We start from the raw sequence: 17,396 nt of genomic DNA, 5'->3' as shown, positions 1-17,396 counted from the left end.
TGGACGGTTGGGATGTGGGTAGGAATCTATCTTGGCTGTCTCTTAGTTGAAGACCCAGGTCATCGAGCCTGAGCTTCCACCGCCGCCACCTGCCACAAACCATCAGGAGGTTTAACAAATTGAAGGACAGCGTCCTCTTTCTAAGCTCCTCCCAATGGCTACATGCAGATGGAGACAGATTTACCTGCTTTAAGTCATTTACATACTGTCTTCTTTTGTATATTATTTACTACAAAGCTCGACGACTAAGCTCTTTAGCGACGAAACATCGGATTACCGGAACGTCTGAGCACTGAACCACTGGTATATCACAAGTGGACTCTTTATTTACTGTGTTTGGTATTGTTTAAGATAAAACTTGTTTGGGAAAGAAACTACCTTTGCCATTTTTATGAATGTTTAGTGTTTGTTTACAGATAGTTGCCTTGGTGATATTATCTTGTGTTGATTGCAGTAGTCATTGTATCACTACCCTGTTCATTGCAAAGGGCCTTCTCGGTGGTGGCACCCGCTCTGTGGAACGCCCTCCCATGAGATGTCAAAGAAATAAATAGCTATCTGACTTTTAGAAGACTTCTGAAGGCAGGCCTGTTTAGGGAAGTTTTTAATGTTTGATGCTTTATCACTTTTTAAATTATTATTATTAATATTCTGTTAGGAGCCACCCAGAGTGGCTGGAGAAACCCAGTCAGATGGGCGGGGTATAAATAAAATAATTGTTGTTGTTGTTAAACAAACCACCATTGGCAAGATTGGCAGCAACAACAGCAGATATGTACTATGCTTATGATACTACTGTATTCTCTTGTTAATTATGCTCTTTTAGATGAGTATTTTGTATCCCTTTGATTATGTTTTCTTTTGAAATCCTTCAGATAATCTTTTTTTTTTGTTAACTTTGTTGTGTTAAATGTGCATTCTGTAGTTGACCACCTTTGCAATGTATTGTAGAGATCTGCTGCTGCAATGTTAGGCATGTATTTATTTTAAGTTTACATTACTGCTAGGAGCAGGCGAATTTCACTTTCCCTTCACCACCCATGGACTCTCCTGCAGTGTCAACCAGCTGCTGGAAATCCTCATGCTTCATTGAGATGAGGTTCCATTTTAGGGTCATAGTCACATCCAACACATACCTACAAACATGATTCGAGGCACATATTGTCCATCAGGTGACATGTTCTTGTCTGTTGTTTCATGCTGGCAGAAAAAAAAAAAGAAAAGAATGCACACCATCTTAACCTTTAGCACTAAATCAGGCATTGTAACTAAAAAAAGTTTAATCTGTGCATTACATGTGCGCACCATCAGATTGAGCATGATGAAGTTGTTCTGGCACATCTCTTGAATTTCTTGGTTGTCCACGAAAACCTTCTTTAGTGCTGGAGAGAGCAAAGGAAGTTCGTCATTCCAAGTGCAAAATACAACAAATGCAAAGAGAGAAGGCAAGCATTCCTCTTTATTAGAATGTTGTGGGCCAGGAGTCAGTTGTGCCTGCTGAACAGCAGCCTGAAAGGGGAGAAGGCAGTCACTCTACCTGCAGCTGATCAGCCTTCAAGGACACAGAGGAGAAGAAGGCACTGATGAGAACCAGCTGGATTCAGCCTTCTCAAGCAGAGATTACAGCAGCAGTCAGATGCTGGCAACAACTCTTGTAGCTCCTGGTCCTACCTTGATGCTTCCTGCTCGTCTTGACCCCATGATCATCAGATTCCCTGACCCCTGGACCATCTGACCACATAGATTGCTGTTTGCCCAATCCTAGGACTGGACCTGATTTTGGATGCTGACTTGCCTGACCTCCAGGCAAGTGCACCTCAGAGACTCTTCTGGTTGGCTAGTCTCCCAGCTCCACTGAACTCTGCATGTTGTTGTTCTACAACAAGACTATGACATAGAACAATACAAAATAGAACCATCCATTGTGGTCATATCTTCCATGACCCCATCTTCCTCTTCACAACAGAAGACAGAACTGGCACCCCAGTCAAAGTCTTTTCCACCAAGGTAAGGGATGTTGTATTTCTATTTGAATTAGAGTACGGTTACCAGATGTCCCCGTTTCCTGGGGACAGTCCTCTGATTTACAAATCAGTCCCAATACAAAATCCCATCATTCCTAGTGAAGTTGAAAAATGTCCCCGAATTCGTTGAAAAAAATCTGGTAACCTTAAATTAGAGTCAAATGTGTATCCTGTTTCCTTTTTGCAGGGAATATGCAAGCAGCCACCTGAAGTGCATCACACAGTAGAATCATTTATGTTTGCAGAGAGATACAAGAAATTGTCGCTTCAAATCAAACATGCGTGATTTACCTTGACAATACGGACAATCTTCCAAATGGTGAATGACCATCAGTGGCTTATTACTTTTCCAAGGAGATAAAAAAACATATTAGGTTAAATGCAGATACATTTTTCTATCATAAATGGGATGATGGGCAAATGTTGTGGCAATGAATTAAGTAACAATCACAAAGTACATTCAACAGGCTCAGAGAAATCCTCTGCAAAGGGACAAGAAAAGTACCATATTTTTCCCTCTATAGGACATACCCGACCATAGGACACACCTTGTTTTAGAGGGGGAGAACAAGAAAAAAAAATCTCCCCCTCTCTGCTCAGCCCCCCTTCAGCGAAGCGGCAGGAGAAACGGAGCCCCTTCCATTTCTCCTCCCGCTTCACTGAAGGGGTGCTGTGCAGCTCTCCCTCTCTGCTGTAGCCAGGAGAGTCTTGCTCTCCCGGCTTCAGCAAAAGGAACCCGAAGCCTTTGGAGCGCAGTGCGAAGTCCCGTTGTGCTCCAAAGGCTTCAGGGATAGCCACCTCCGGAGCATGGAGGGACCGCTTCCTTTGCGCTTCGGAGGCTTTACATTGCTATCGCTGAAGCCAAGGAGCCTGCATTTGCTCCATAGGATGCACACACATTTCCCTTAATTTTTGGAGGGGGAAAAGTGCATCTTATAGAGCGAAAAATACAGTAAGCAGTGTAGGTTTGTTTACCCCGTCCCCTGTAGGATTCCCCTTCCTGACAGGCGCGGGTGAAACATGAAACCTGTAGAGCAACTATAAGAACCATATTTGAATGTCTGATACCTTCTTCCATATTTCATCTCAAGATTCCTACCTCAAACGTAAAGCCCATAACAATTTGGAAATGAATTATGTGAAAGATTACTTACCCCTATATCAACCTGTAAGTTCCATTAGATAACTGGGGGAAATTTTACTCATGGCACTACACCTAACAAGCAAGGGTAGGGAGCCTTTTTGACTGTGACCCCACCCCATGGGCCAACTTTGAATCATGGGCGGGGCAACACACCTGTCATTCACACGATGTCATCATGATGCCGCACAGTTGACAGGTGGATTATCCCGCCCACCTGCCAAAATCCCTTGTGCGGGGTTCCCAAGCTTGGGAAGCACAGCTCAAAGGGTGTTGCCAGCCCTAAGCTTTGCAAGTCTCCCCACGTTGCTCCTTTCCACCCCGGATGGAAATGGAAAGGAGCCACACGGAGCAAGTTTTCCCTTGCTGCTGCTTTTGGAAATTGAAAGGAGCAGCATGCGGCTGCTTCAGAGTGCAGTACTGGGAGGGAGAATCAGCTTCCATTGAATGGAAACTGCTTCCCCATCCTTGAGTTGTCGGAGATACAGGGGTACATCGGGTTACAGACGCTTCAGGTTACAGACTCCGCTAACCAAGAAATAGTACCTCGGGTTAAGAACTTTGCTTCAGGATGAGAACAGAAATCGTGCTCTGGCGGTGCAGTGGCAGCGGGAGGCCCCATTAGCTAAAGTGGTGCTTCAGGTTAAGAACAGTTTCAGGTTAAGAACAGACCTCCAGAACAAATTAAGTACTTAACCCAAGATACTACTGTATATGCATAGTTCTTACACTGTCAGCCTGGAAGGGATGTTTTGTTAGAGCAAAATTCCTTCTCCTAAACAGCTTTAGGGATGGAATCTTACCTTTGTTTTGCCTGGTAGAGCCCTTCTTCATAAGTCTGTACCCAAGTTATATCATCTCCCCATCCTGGAACAACAGATTCAAGGTAGATCACTGTCCATTCAGTCATCCAATATATTTTTCAAAGTAATCTAAGCCAACAATGAAAATTGCAAATGTCCATCCTTTCCGTCTTTTTATAGAGGCTGATCAGTAGTTTGTACGTTATCCTCTCTGTTATTAGGCTCCACTTTTCTCATGACAATTTGGGCACATACCAGGCGCACATATATTTAGGTGAGAGCTTGTGGGACAGTGTTTTCACACCATTTGAAAAACCAGCCCACCACCATATTCAAGGAGAAGCCACATTCTTCTAGGGCCTTCTCGGTGGTGGCGCCCACCCTGTGGAATGCCCTCCCACCAGATGTCAAGGAAATAAACAACTACCTGACTTTTAGAAAACATCTGAAGGGAGCCCTGTTTCGGGAAGTTTTTAATGTTTGATGTTTTATCATGTTTTTAATATTCTGTTGGGAGCCGCCCAGAGTGGCTGGGGAAACCCAGCCAGTTGGGTGGGGTATAAGTAATACATTATTATTATTATTATTATTATTATTATTATTATTATTATTTATTATTATTATTAGGTTAGAGTCTGGATGATGTGATACTTTCAGGCTAGAACCAGCAAGCAATGATGTTCATCTTTCAAACCACCTTCCTGATCCAGTGGTTATTTAAATAATAATAATTTCCTTGTCTTTAAAAATTTCCATACCTCGTTAAACACCTACTTGTTTTGAATGAACTTTAAAAAGTAATCAAGATCGTGCAGGAATCCAAAGAACAGAGTGACACTACAGTACCTCTGGAGAGTGTCTGGGGAACTCTTTTTTCCTTTTTGATTGCCATTGCAAAATTGGAGGAAACAGCAATTAGCATGAAAGATAAGCCCAGCGCTGAGTGCATCTTTGTCTTCTTTCAACCCTCTTCAAGATAGACCTTGATAAATGGAAGAGAAAGTCAATGTTTTAACCTGGTATCTTCCTGAGAAGCTGTGCTTGTATGTGTTCTGATAAGATACTTTTTTTATTCTAAGAAAGAGATACGAATTTCCTTTCACAAACTACTGAAACCAAACCCACGTATTAATGAAAAAAGACAGGCAGATTACGCTGAATGATTAATAGTGATTTCAGGTTCATTTTAATTTTTGCCCATTAACACAATTATCACTAAGAACAATCCCTCTGACTCTTATGAGCAGACGGTGACCAGGAAATGTATACTTGTCTGATATTCAAAAATCTCATTTTGTAGGGAAACGTTTGACTTTTCGAAGGGTAATTTTGCATTTTTTTAAAAAGTAGTAATTTAGTGCAACCCCCTCACTCTTGTTTTATGGAACATGAAATGTTTAATAGAACTGAAATGGCTCAGTTTGGCTCAGACAGTAGAATGTGAGACTCTTAATCTCAGGGTTGTGGGTTCGAGCCCCATGTTGGGGCAAAAGATTCTTTCATTGTAGAGGGTTGGACTACACGATCCTTGTGGTCCCCTCAACTCCACAATTCTATGATGCTAGGCACCAAAAATGCCACAAATCTTCTGACGATAGCTGTGATTTGAATTCAATTTTCTCCCACATCTAACCAGAAATTCAAATGCTAGGCTTGCCCAATACTAGGCAGTGTTAATGTTAATAATAATAATAATAATAATAATAATAATAATAATAATAATAAACCCATAGGAACTTGGTTGACCTTCTTGCTGAATATTCAAGGGAATGTTTCCTTTCATTGCACCAGCCCATTTCATGTTAAATTAAGTGGTTCCATATATGGTTCCGTAAAGAAACAATTGCAAATTTCATTGAGCAACTAATCTCCGCTGTTCTTTCTTTTCTTTTTTAACAAGACCTGGACAAAATGGGCCATTTGTAAACATGGCTGGTCGCGGCACAATCTTGTAATCTCAGAAGTTGGTCTCCCTTGAGTTCAGTGGGGCTTACCCAGGGAAAGGTGGACCTAAAATTGCAACCTGAATTCTGCTAATATTGGCAAATTCTCTCAAATGCACTTTGCAAGGGTCACAACAGATCGTAGTCATAAATGTCTACTGAGAAGTTGTCACAAGATTGTGCTGTGGCTGCTTCATTCTCCAGAAATTCTGAAATTGTAAAAGTAATTGCTTTTGTAGACAAATTAGGATTTCATGGTATAAGTATTTTACCTTCACAGCAAAAGACTTCATTTAAGAGAACCGATGCAATTTATACATATTTACTCCGAAGTAAGTCTCCAAAGCATTTATTCCCAGACAAATTGGTATAGGATTGCAGCATTAAGCTGTAATCCTATACACTCTTAACTGGGAGTAAGTTCTATTGAGCTGAATTGGACATACTTCTGAGTAGACATGCATAGGATTGCGCCATTGACACCAGTTGTATGGAATGGCTTTTCTTCCATTTGTTCTCAGCCAAGAAATCTCTCCTGAGGACAAAAAGGTTAGCTCCAAATTCTCTACATAGTAAATTATTACGGATAAAAGGAGACCTTAAACAATCAATATTATCGCTGTCAGATGCAGAGGTTAGTAACAGCAAGCACTAAGCACACCTGTTTAAATAAGAAATTAAAGAAATTTCTTATCTTATTAATTAAAGAAATTAATAAGATATTGTTGAGAAACCATTTCCAATTTGCAAAGACAAAGCTCGCGCCAACCATGGCAGACAAGATTCTTCAAAGACACACAAATCACTAGCCGCTAAACTTTATTAAAATATAATTTTCTTTTAAAAATGAAACATTTTTCTCATTGGGAAAATCTCCCGCCTTCTTCCTTAATATAAGTCATAACTGCTGCTATTGGAAACCTTTGACCCCACCCTGGATAAACACAATCCCATTGTCAGCAAGTTTTTACAACACTGTGAAATCTACTTCAAATACTGGTATTACAGCCAAGAGATTTCACAGAAAATGGGTAGACCGTGTGTAACTTCTTCCTGCCCCGGTTTATTTGCTTCTTTTGTTTAAAGTAAATTTGCAATTAAAAGATGTTAAAAACTCTGGATTTTTGCTCACCGGAGCCGATCAGTTGCGCCGGCGAAAGTTCCTTGCCAAGGAAGCAAATGTTTTAAAGTGGGTGTGATTTATAGATCTGAGAACAGCTGACCTGCCCGGTCCCTTCATCCAGATTTTACAGCAGTATAGTTCCTTGAAAAAGGGATAGCAATGCCTGGCCCTGTCCCATCCCTCCCTCCTCCCTCCCTCCTTTCCCTAAACTTCTCTGCAAGTTCTCATCCTGGCATATTGAATGCTCAGATTTCCCTCCCCATCTTTGCTTGTATCAGGTGTCATTGCATTGGAACGGGGGGAAAGTAGCGTTTTTGTGTGCATCTGTGGCTTTTCCTCCCAAATGGCTACAGCCTGGCTCCAGTTCAGTGAAATAAGAAACCAGCAATGAAAGTTGGAACTGGAGGTGCTATTGTTTCCAATGAATGGCTGAGTTCACTAGGACTCTGAGATTAGGGATGAAACTAATAGGAAGATACAACAGTTACCCTTTGTGCAGAAAAAATGTAATTAAGAAATCAAGGTAAAAAAAAAAAAAAAGTTTAACAGAGAAGGGGAGGGGACCCAAAGTCCTCACCTTTCACAGAATAATGATTGAGCTATGGATGAGTAAGGAGGGCAAGGGTTTTAATTGTGTTTTCTAATGCAGTTCTGCTGAGTTCATTGTGCTTTCAACAGAGGGTTGTTTACTTTGGTTACACACCTATGTTATCTTTGCCCCTTTTTGTTGCTTGGAATACACTGACAATTGGGTCACCGATTAGGTGTCAGGAAATCCTGGATATGTGGGCAGCTCTCCCAGGTGGTGAACCTTTGAATTACAGGTGCCAGCTTTGCCACAGAAGTAGACTGACTCCGCCTACCCAGGCTGCCTATTGGCTCTTCCTGGACAGGAAAGAGTATAAGAAGCCTTCCTGTTCCAGCTGACCATTGTGAATCCTTCTGTTCCTGAGCACTGATGTGTAGTTAGTTATTGCTGGTAACCGAGCCTTATGAGGAGCAGTTGAAAGAGCTGATAGTATGTTTAGTATGTTAACCAATCAGCAACAAGCACATATGTGGCAATGCTGTAATACTCAATAAAAGGGACTCTCTGAGACATGCTCGAGAGATGCCTCCCATATGACACTTGTCACTCGTCTGTCGTTTATTTCAACCCAAAAATTTATGAAATATTTATATACTGCTGTATCATTTTTTAAAAAAAATATATATCAGAGTGGTTTCCAAAATTATATATACTAAAAGCACACAAAAATTTAAAATGAAAGACCATCAACTAATCATTTTTTCTTAATCACCTGCATAAACCTGGTGGCATAAGAAAGTTTTCAGCAGGTATTTAGAGGTTGAAACAGAAGGCACTCACTGAATCTGTATTAGCAGAGCATTCCACAGGACAGGATCAATGCGGCTAAGAGGAAGGTTTCTTGTTGACAGATGAGACTTGCCAACACTGGAGACAACAACTGATGCTGCTCCAGATTATTTTAGTGGCTGATCTTAGATGTAAGGGCTTAGGTGATCCTAAGGTACTCTGGACCCACATTGTTCAGGGCTTTGAAAATGAGTATGACGACCTTGAACTTCGCTTAGCAGTGGATGGGCAGCTGGTTCAGATCTTTTAACAAAAGCTGGCCAGTAATCTGGCTGCCACATTCTGCATCAGCTGGCGCTTGTGAATCTGACTTGCTTCTCTATCCTGACCCCTGGCTTGCCCTCTTGATGCATTCTTCTGTCCAGTATTTGCTGGCCTCAGAGCTCCTGATGCTTTGCTCCTGGCTCCCTTCAGACAGCCCACAGCTCAGTCTTGACATCAGGATCAGAAGAGCTCAGTAAAAGGGTTCTTTCAGGCAGATAAAGATGAATAATAAAGACGAATAATAGAATCTTAACACTGCGTGAACTCCTGCATAAATATTTCCTCTTGCAGTTCTTAGAGCAAAACCCATAGAATTTAAGATTGAATAGCTGATTGTCCATATTTGAGAGATGATACCATGGACTGTGAGAAGGTGATTGTGTATGGGAGGCAATTTTCTGCAGCACTGGCCCCAGACAACCCCACGCATGAGGACCCCATCTTGCCACCGCTTTCCCAGTCTGAAGAAGTTGAAATGCATTTTATCTATGTTAACCACAGCAGAGATGCCAATATTTTGCTATGAGTCCCTTTAATGAAGAAGAAGTCTTTTTAGAGCCACTGTTGTTGTGCTAGTCTTTCCATCTCTGATTGCACCTGTTGGGAGTATTTAGAATGAAGCGTCTCTTCCACACTGCTAAACTAGATAACTTTCCTGAACAACTATGGCAAGATTAAATTATTTTATTGTTTAGCTTCAATGCGGGGCAGTGAAAGTAGATGAATTCATTATTTATGCTGCAAGCGCCATCTGCTGGAACAAAAGCACCATGCAAATATTGAAATAATTCCAACAGTGTTTTTGGAGAGCTGCAAAAAAATATGATTGCAAATATTCTTCTTGTGCATTTTTTAAAATGGCACTGTTTGATTCGTTGTTTTAATAATCATTTAAATGCAGCTTGGAGGAAATGGACTTGTTGGGTACTCAGAAGAGTTTGAGAGTTCTGGACTGCAAGGAAGTATTTTCTGATTATTATTATTTTAACCATCTAGCATGAACACAGGAAAGGAAGCCCACTGTTGTTTCCTGTATTTGCTCATATCATTAACATCAGAAACCAGTCCAAGAAAGATTCTGGTATTTATGCTCTGGTTGAACCATAAGGCTGATCATACATGTTGCTTTAAAAGTTGGATTCGAGCAAAGCATTTGACAAAGATCCCCATTACATTTTGGTAAGCAGAACGGATTCAGTGTGGGCTAGATGAGCATCACATGGATTCATAGCTTGTTGTAAAATACTCAAGAGTGCTTATCAGTGGTTCCCTATCAGACTAAAGGGGGGTTTCAAATGTAATGCTGCAGTTTCCAGTCCTTGGTACTGCACTCTTTAATACCTTTTAAAAATTGGTGCTAGATCAAGGGGTGGAGGAAATCCTTACTAAATTGGCAGCAGCATTTGAAACTCCCATTGTTGTTGGTGCATTTTGCAACAAGGAAGTCCATTAGCGTGAGCAGTTTCTGAGCTCTGGTTTTCAGATTAAAACTGCACAGCGGAAGGAAAGGAGGACCTTTTTCTGCCTCCCCACTTCCTGCTACTCTCTGAAGACTGGAGAAGAGACCCTCTTAAAAATATTAGAAGGGTGGGCAGGGGAAGCATGGCTTTGTTTTTTTGCAGTCTTCAGATGAGGACTAGACCATGCGAAAAATGAACATAAGATTTTAGCTGCAGTTCATTCATTTTCAGCTTTGTATTCTTGTTATAAAAAAGGACGTCTAGACATTCTGCTGTTGCACCCATAACCTAGGTTTAAGGTGCCATTTAGCTCCTAGCTTTCATATCTCAATATCTAACACTGATTTGCAGATGACACGGAGAGGGAAGATCAGGAATAGCTAACATCACAGAATGCTAACACAACATGAAATCCAACATGTGGTGAATGGCAGAACTACAGATTGCAGTTGCGAGTATCTCCAAGTTCAGGAGTGGCCCAGCTCCTCCAGGCTGGCCATGAATGGGAGCCTCCTGGAAAGCTAAGCCTTACTTCAGTTACAAGCTCTTCTTGAGCACAGATGATTTTCTGGACATCTTTGGGTGTTGCCTGTGGCTTCATCCCACCAAGTCTCGTTTCTAGTTCCCACTTGTTCCTGGGACACTTCATTTGGTTTATTGCTCTGAGGTTGCTTCTAGATGACCTGTTAACTGAGCATTCAGGTTTGTTTGCAGGGAAGTTAGATGACCGTCTTTGGGGAAGCGGGATTGTTGCGCAAGACCTTCCAATCCAGTGTAATGGTGCCGGTATGTGATTGCCTCCCACGTCAAAGAAGCAACAATCTAGAAGCACCTTGGCTCTCATGCATGAATCCTGGCTTCCATGTGCATGGCTCTTCTCAACCTGAGCTCTAACAGTGCACCATTCTCTCAGGTCATAGAATCATAGAGTTGGAAGAGATCATCTAGTACAACTGCCTGCAATGCAGGAATATGCTTCTGCCCCATAGGGGGATTGAACTTGCAACCTTGGTGCTATCAGCACCAGGCTCTAACCAACTGAGCTATCCAGGTCCATTCCTGTCTGCAAGGTGTCCTGTGATGTAGGGGTTAGAGGAACTGGAGATGGAGATAGTGAAGAAGCTTGGAAAGTGTAATGGGAAGATTGGTTGTGTGTTGTTTAGTCATCTTAGTCATGTTCGACTCTCCGTGACCCCATGAACCACAGGATGCCTTGGAAATGCTCACTTTCTTCTCAAAGCTTCTCCTTTTTTATGTCTATGGAGTTTTCTTGGCAAAATACTGGAGTGGTTTGCCATTTCCTTCTCCACATTTAGTCTAAACTCTCGAATATGACCTGTCCATCTTTGGTGGCCCTGCACGGCATAACTCAAAGCTTGGAGTCATTCAAGCCCCTTCACTACGACAAGGCAGTGATCCATGAAGGGGGAAGATTAGATACACAATTAAAAATACCAGCCCCAAGCTGCAACTATGATAATTTGTGAATTAATATAAGCCAGAATACAAATATTTTTGCCCTCCAGTTGTTGGACTACAACTCCTATCTTCCCTAACCATTGGCCTTGCTAGCTGGGGTTAATAGGATTTGGGGAGTCCAACATTTGGAAGACCAGGGTGTCCCCATCCATGATATACAAGTGACACAAAGGGACGATGACTCTGTCCGATAGGGTGAATCGTTGCCTAGAATTTGCACACACAGACGCATCTTCGACTCATAATTTTAGAATCCTTTACTGGGTTGCAAACCACAAACAATTTTGTGTTTGGTTTTCTTGTAATTTTCCAGGAAGTGAAAAAAACACGCAACAAAATTAGTCAGGGACTCGGATCTATTTCGGGAGCAGTAGACGTGTTCAGAATAAATGCAATCAAATTCTGTTTTTGCAGCAGATTGATCTTCATGATATCAGTATGATCCATGCATTCCATAGCTTTCCTCCTCAAGGCTTCTTGTAGTTGAAGGAGTGGCACTAATTTGACTCAAATAACAAGTAAAAAAAAAACTTGTAAAAAAACCTGAGGCTCGTTCAAATATGGAAATGTAGTTTTTATGGGTGGGTTTTTTATGACATTTATGTATAAAATAATTTGCAGGTGATGGAGGAAAAGCCAAACCAGATTTTTAAGGTCAAGAGCCAGGAAATTAGGCTGTGCTATGAAGCCGCTGAATGTTCACAAATGAAATATTCAGAATGCCACGAGAAATGAAAAGTCACTTAATTTCCCCTGCATTTAAAGGTCCCAGTAAAGACTTCAGAAATGAGAATGCTTTCCAGAAACAGATTGGAGAACTTTGGGGCAGCTGCTAAATGAGTCAGCCAGGCATCTGCTGGAAGATTTGCTTTCGTTGCCTTTTTAAATCGACGTTTTCCTGTATTGATAACACTGTACCTCGAGTTTTTAAATGATTATACAATGGAAGCTGAGAACCAGACAGAAAAGTTGTAGAGAGCCAGGATCTGTAAGGCGGATTTCTCTCCTCTGGATATTTTTGACCTCTTTCTTAAAAGTTTGCCTATTTTATATCTCTAGTGTTGTTGTTTGAACCGATGGGAAAAGGGGAATATGGTGCTGGCAATGTTCTATATTAAAGTACTCAGCAACAGTGTTTAAAGCCCTTGGGCTCCAAATGTCTGAAAGATTGCATTCTTCCCCACAGAGCCTCTCACGTATTAAGGTAAGCACAAGAAGGCCTCTTGGTAGCCCCACCACCCCCAGATGTTAAGAGGGTGGTGGCCCAGGAGATGGCCTTCTCTGGGGCAGCCCCTAAGTTGTAGAATTCCCTCCCACAGAGGTGGGTCTGGTACCTTCACTTCAGGGATGGGGAACCTGCAGTGCTCAAGATGTTTTGGATTCCCAACTTCCATCACTCTCAGATAGCACAGCCAATGGTCAAGGATGAGGGCAACTGTAGTCTAACATAATGTAGAGGTTCTCATCCCTGAAGTGGGATGCATGTCCTCACAAAGAGCAGAAATACCTTTCAGTTACATTGGTCAGTTTGATAGCCATAGCTATATATTTTTATGGTTAATAGAGCAGCATGATTTTACTGTTGGGAACAAATTTGTGGGCCCGTGGTGTTTTCCCCTGGTATGTGGTGCTGTTTTTTATCTCGCCATGAGGATTTTTAAAAATCAATTTCAGGAGTCCATTCAAGAGAATATTAGAGCATGGGTCACTGTAGTCAAGTGGTCCAGGAACAGCTGCAGCTAGGCATAGACACTCTGTGCCACCGTGGCCTCCATGACAATTTGGAACAAGGTCTACCCACAATAATGTATACATGCATCACCCCACCACAATCGCATTTTATCATTATAACTAGTTTGGTTAGGCTGAATGGGCATTTGAACCTCATTCTCCATGGTCCTAGTTCAAAGCTCTAACCATTTCACCACACTTTGCACTTACCGTATTTTTCGCACTATAAGACGCACCAGACCACAAGACGCACCTAGTTTTTGGAGGAGGAAAACAAGAAAAAAAATATTCTGAATCTCAGAAGCCAGAACAGCAAGAGGGATCGCTGCGCAGTGAAAGCAGCAATCCCTCTTGCTGTTCTGGCTTCTGTGATAGATGCGCAGCCTGCATTCACTCCATAAGACGCACACACATTTCCCCTTACTTTTTAGGAGGGAAAAAGTGAGTCTTATAGAGCAAAAAATACGGTACTTTAAAATTGTATTATCTATAATGCATATTACACGGCTTATCTTTTCACCATTCACCCCACAACAGAGCTCCCTGAAAAGGGTCCAGTTGAGAATATTGACCTAGCTCTACCTTACTTCACTTCCTGCCAGGGGTGCCAGGGGGCACATTTGAATGGCAATGCCCATCAACTTGGGGAGGGGGGCTCAAATATTTGATGGGAGGCCCAAAGGGACCTCGGCCCTTAGGAGTTGGTTCCTATGCTTCCTGGTCATTTATTTGTGAGCTCCAATTATGTTGCCTTTTGCCATTGCTTTTAAGTCATAGTAATTTGTGAGGTTGGCTGAGAACTTTCACCTCATGAGCCCCTCCTTTCTGTCGCTGGCCATTCTTTCTGATTCAATAAGCAATGAGGTCGCTATCATCTTCCTGGGTCTACATAAGGCATGCAGAGGTCACAAGAAATTTCACAGTGGGCTGTAGGCAACAGCTTCCTAAACCAAACATTTCATCTGAACTAACCATGATATTGGTTAGAAAGACAATTCGGAGCCAAATTTCAAGGCATGCTTGCTGCAATATAAAGGTCATGTTGTTGTGTATTTTTAGCAGTGGCAGGAACAACATAACAACAAAATACTTAAAATATATTTTCAAGAGACATTCATGGCCCAATGCTCTTTAAAAATGCTATTTCATATCTTGCAAGGAAGAAGAATACACCCCAGTAACTATCTCTCAGAATGTAATAGCTTTGTGAACAAGAAGCGGCAGTTGTTTGAATTAATTGCTGATGGCTGACATGTAGACAAGCACTTTTTTTTTTAGTACTCTGACCTTTTTGAAGGTTTCTCAAGCCGGAAGGGCAGAGTATTGATAGAAACATCACATGTGCTGTGAATATCTATTCCTACCTTGGACTTGAAATAACCATTTCCTGTTTTGTTATATTTCCAGTCAAAGTCTCCCCCACCCTTCTCACCATTGGCCATATTCACCATTCAAAAATGGGGATAGCAAAAATAATGAAGTCAAATTCAGCCTCGTAACAGTTAGAAGTTCTACCATTCCTTATCCATTATACAGTGTGATGGAACCACAAGCATCTCTCAATTTCATGGTATCGTTCAGTAAATGCACATGCGTTCGAAATGAAAGGAAGCTTCCCAATCCAGATTCTTTACTCATTTAACTAACTTTGGGAACATGCTAAGAGGAAGGAGTTCATGTGACATAATAGTCTTCTTCAGGTGTTTGCCTGAACATGTGAGGAATAAAAGTATGTAGAGGGGCAGGGTTGCATATGCAACTCCTCACCATCAAGGTCCCTGTGCAGGGTCCTCTTAAACCATCACACACTGAGCACAAAGGTTGGAAAGCACCTTCTGCATGTGTTCAGCTGACTGTAGGTAGAAACTGTTGGGATACTGCCAGGGAGAGACAGTCCATCATGACTCCACATCGTCTCCGGACGTCCATCGATCTCCCGTAGACACGCAGTATCAGCAATTAGCAACACGAGCTCCAGAAATAGCTTGCCACATTCCAGAGCCGTGCACGCTCTATCAGCAGATAATGCACACAGCGAAAGATGCACTCAGGAGAGCATTATTTACAAGTTTATTTCTGCGTTGATCAGAACAAAGAAAAACATGACTGCCTGCTTCAATGTCTCCGGCAGAGAGAGAGAAACGAAAGCAAAGACACAACAGAAACATCCTGTGAAACTGGAAATGCGCAGGCTGTGACACAAACATCCTGCTCCCTTTTAAGGTGGAACGGAAATATCCTAACAGAAACACCTGTGAGATCAGGAATCTTGCATTTCACAGACCCTCCAAGTGTCTCTACTTTCCAGGGACAGTCTCAGATTTACAGAAGCTGTCCCGGTTTCTGATTTGATCCTAGAATGTCCCACTTTTCCTTAGGACACCCCTATTTTCATCAGAGGAATGTTGAAGGGTATGGAGTTATGCGATCCTTGAGCCAAGGAGGTCAGTAACGGAACAACCTTTAGAAGGCATCTGAAGGCAGCCCTGTATAGGGAAGCTTTTGAAATGTTTAATGTTTTATTATGTTTTTACAGAGTGGCTGGGGCAGCCCAGTCAGATCGGCGGGGTATAAACAATAAAATTATTATTATTATGGAATAGGAAGTACCTATTTTCATTGGAGAAATGTTGGAGGGTATGTTATCAGGATTCCCAACTGTGACGAGGCTCTTAACCAGGGGTCAGCAAACTTTTTCAGCAGGGGGCCGGTCCACTGTCCCTCAGATCTTGTGGGGGGCTGGACTATATTTTTTTTGGGGGGGGGATGAACGAATTCCTATGCCCCACAAATAACCCAGAGATGCATTTTAAATACAGGATGAGTCTTTTAAAAGAGGCCCCTTGGAACATGTGTACTCTGTATCCATGGGGCCTCTTTTAAAGGACACACTGTGTAAAAGCACACATTCTACTCATGTAAAAACACCAGGCAGGCCCCACAAATAACCCAGAGATGCATTTTAAATAAAAGGACAAATTCTACTCATGTAAAAACATGCTGATTTAGAAGGCAATTGGGCCGGATCCGGGTCCCAGGCCTTAGTTTGCCTACCCATGCTCTTAACAGTGTTCAGTTGGGCACTCTTAGAAACCTGCTTCAGATCTTGATACTCAATGTGTGAACATCTGAGGTGAGCCTTTCATTCACAGATACTGGGGGTGGGAATTAAGTGCATGCTCCTCCCCCTCTGTGCACTTCAACCCTGACGTTAATGCGATTAAGTTTAAATCTCCTGTTTATCTTGTTTGTGAATGCAGTAGACCATGATAATATACTATGGGAGTGCTCAGCCATACACAAAACAAATAATATACACAAGGTCTTTAAATACATAGAAGGCGTTTAGTCTTTGCTTCAGACCTTCCACATCTAATTAGCTGAGGCAACCCATTTCATCAGTTCCACCAAACATGTTAGGTTATTCCACCCCTGTCAGATGATCTCTTTCGTCTTAATCTTGGCAGCACAACATACAGAAAGATTCTTCCGGTTAATTGCCATCTTTCTGTTCCATAGAATATCTGCACGTTAATAAGGCAACTGGTTTCAACCACACGATTACAGGAAATATGCCACAGATGTTTCTGTTGGGGAAGTCAGATCTGTGTATGCATTTTGGGAAGTGTATGATAGCAAAGAGAGAGAAAGAAGAAGAGTTGATTGCAAACAATCCTCTTTCATTACTGCTGATGGCAAAAGGCTTAGATGTCAAAGCGTCAAGGAGGGAACCGAGATTTAGCAGGAGATACTTAGGAAGTGCTAAAACAATAGGTTGACAAGGGACGCAGAGCAGTCAAATAAAACCAGATCCCTCTTGAAACAGTTTCGGAAGAATGGGAAATGTTTTTCACGTGTGTCGACTGGGCTAGCCAATGCTGCGGATATTTTTGAATTAATCCCCATTATTGAAAACAAATTAATTTCATTGAACCTCTATACCTATGACACTGCTTAGAATCAAAGCAAGAGGATACACCTGCTCGGCTGCAGTTCAAATAACCAGCATTATTTCATAGCCTGAAACTAATGGTTTCCATCTGCTAAACC

General features: G+C 41.9%; 1 protein-coding gene and 1 long non-coding RNA gene across 3 annotated transcripts in view; one reads left to right on the top strand and one right to left on the bottom strand.

The window, feature by feature from the left end:
* The window catches only part of AGR3 (anterior gradient 3, protein disulphide isomerase family member), a 36,695-nt gene that overhangs the window by 3,628 nt on the left and 15,671 nt on the right, over positions 1 to 17,396 (bottom strand). Inside the window, exons 1-6 of one of the 2 annotated variants that reach the window (XM_083406989.1) lie at positions 7,044 to 7,142; positions 4,815 to 4,950; positions 3,969 to 4,032; positions 2,316 to 2,368; positions 1,306 to 1,382; positions 1,137 to 1,200 (exon numbers count right to left, since the gene is read on the bottom strand). In XM_083406989.1, coding sequence (XP_083263115.1) covers positions 1,137 to 1,200; positions 1,306 to 1,382; positions 2,316 to 2,368; positions 3,969 to 4,032; positions 4,815 to 4,917 — 361 coding nt within the window. In that variant the 5' untranslated portion in view covers positions 4,918 to 4,950; positions 7,044 to 7,142. Of the gene's footprint in view, positions 1 to 1,136; positions 1,201 to 1,305; positions 1,383 to 2,315; positions 2,369 to 3,968; positions 4,033 to 4,814; positions 4,951 to 7,043; positions 7,143 to 17,396 lie in introns of those variants that run through there. The other variant, XM_083406988.1, reaches the window with a different exon arrangement.
* LOC310661223 lies at positions 1,779 to 9,683 on the top strand. The gene is made up of 3 exons (XR_014503842.1): positions 1,779 to 2,007; positions 2,212 to 2,343; positions 9,578 to 9,683. It is a non-coding gene; the product is annotated as an uncharacterized lncRNA (long non-coding RNA).

The sequence above is a fragment of the Podarcis tiliguerta genome (genome assembly GCF_965153285.1).
Source record: "Podarcis tiliguerta genome assembly, chromosome: 12".
Taxonomy (NCBI): domain Eukaryota; kingdom Metazoa; phylum Chordata; class Lepidosauria; order Squamata; family Lacertidae; genus Podarcis; species Podarcis tiliguerta.
This window is presented reverse-complemented; position numbering and strand designations above follow the sequence as displayed.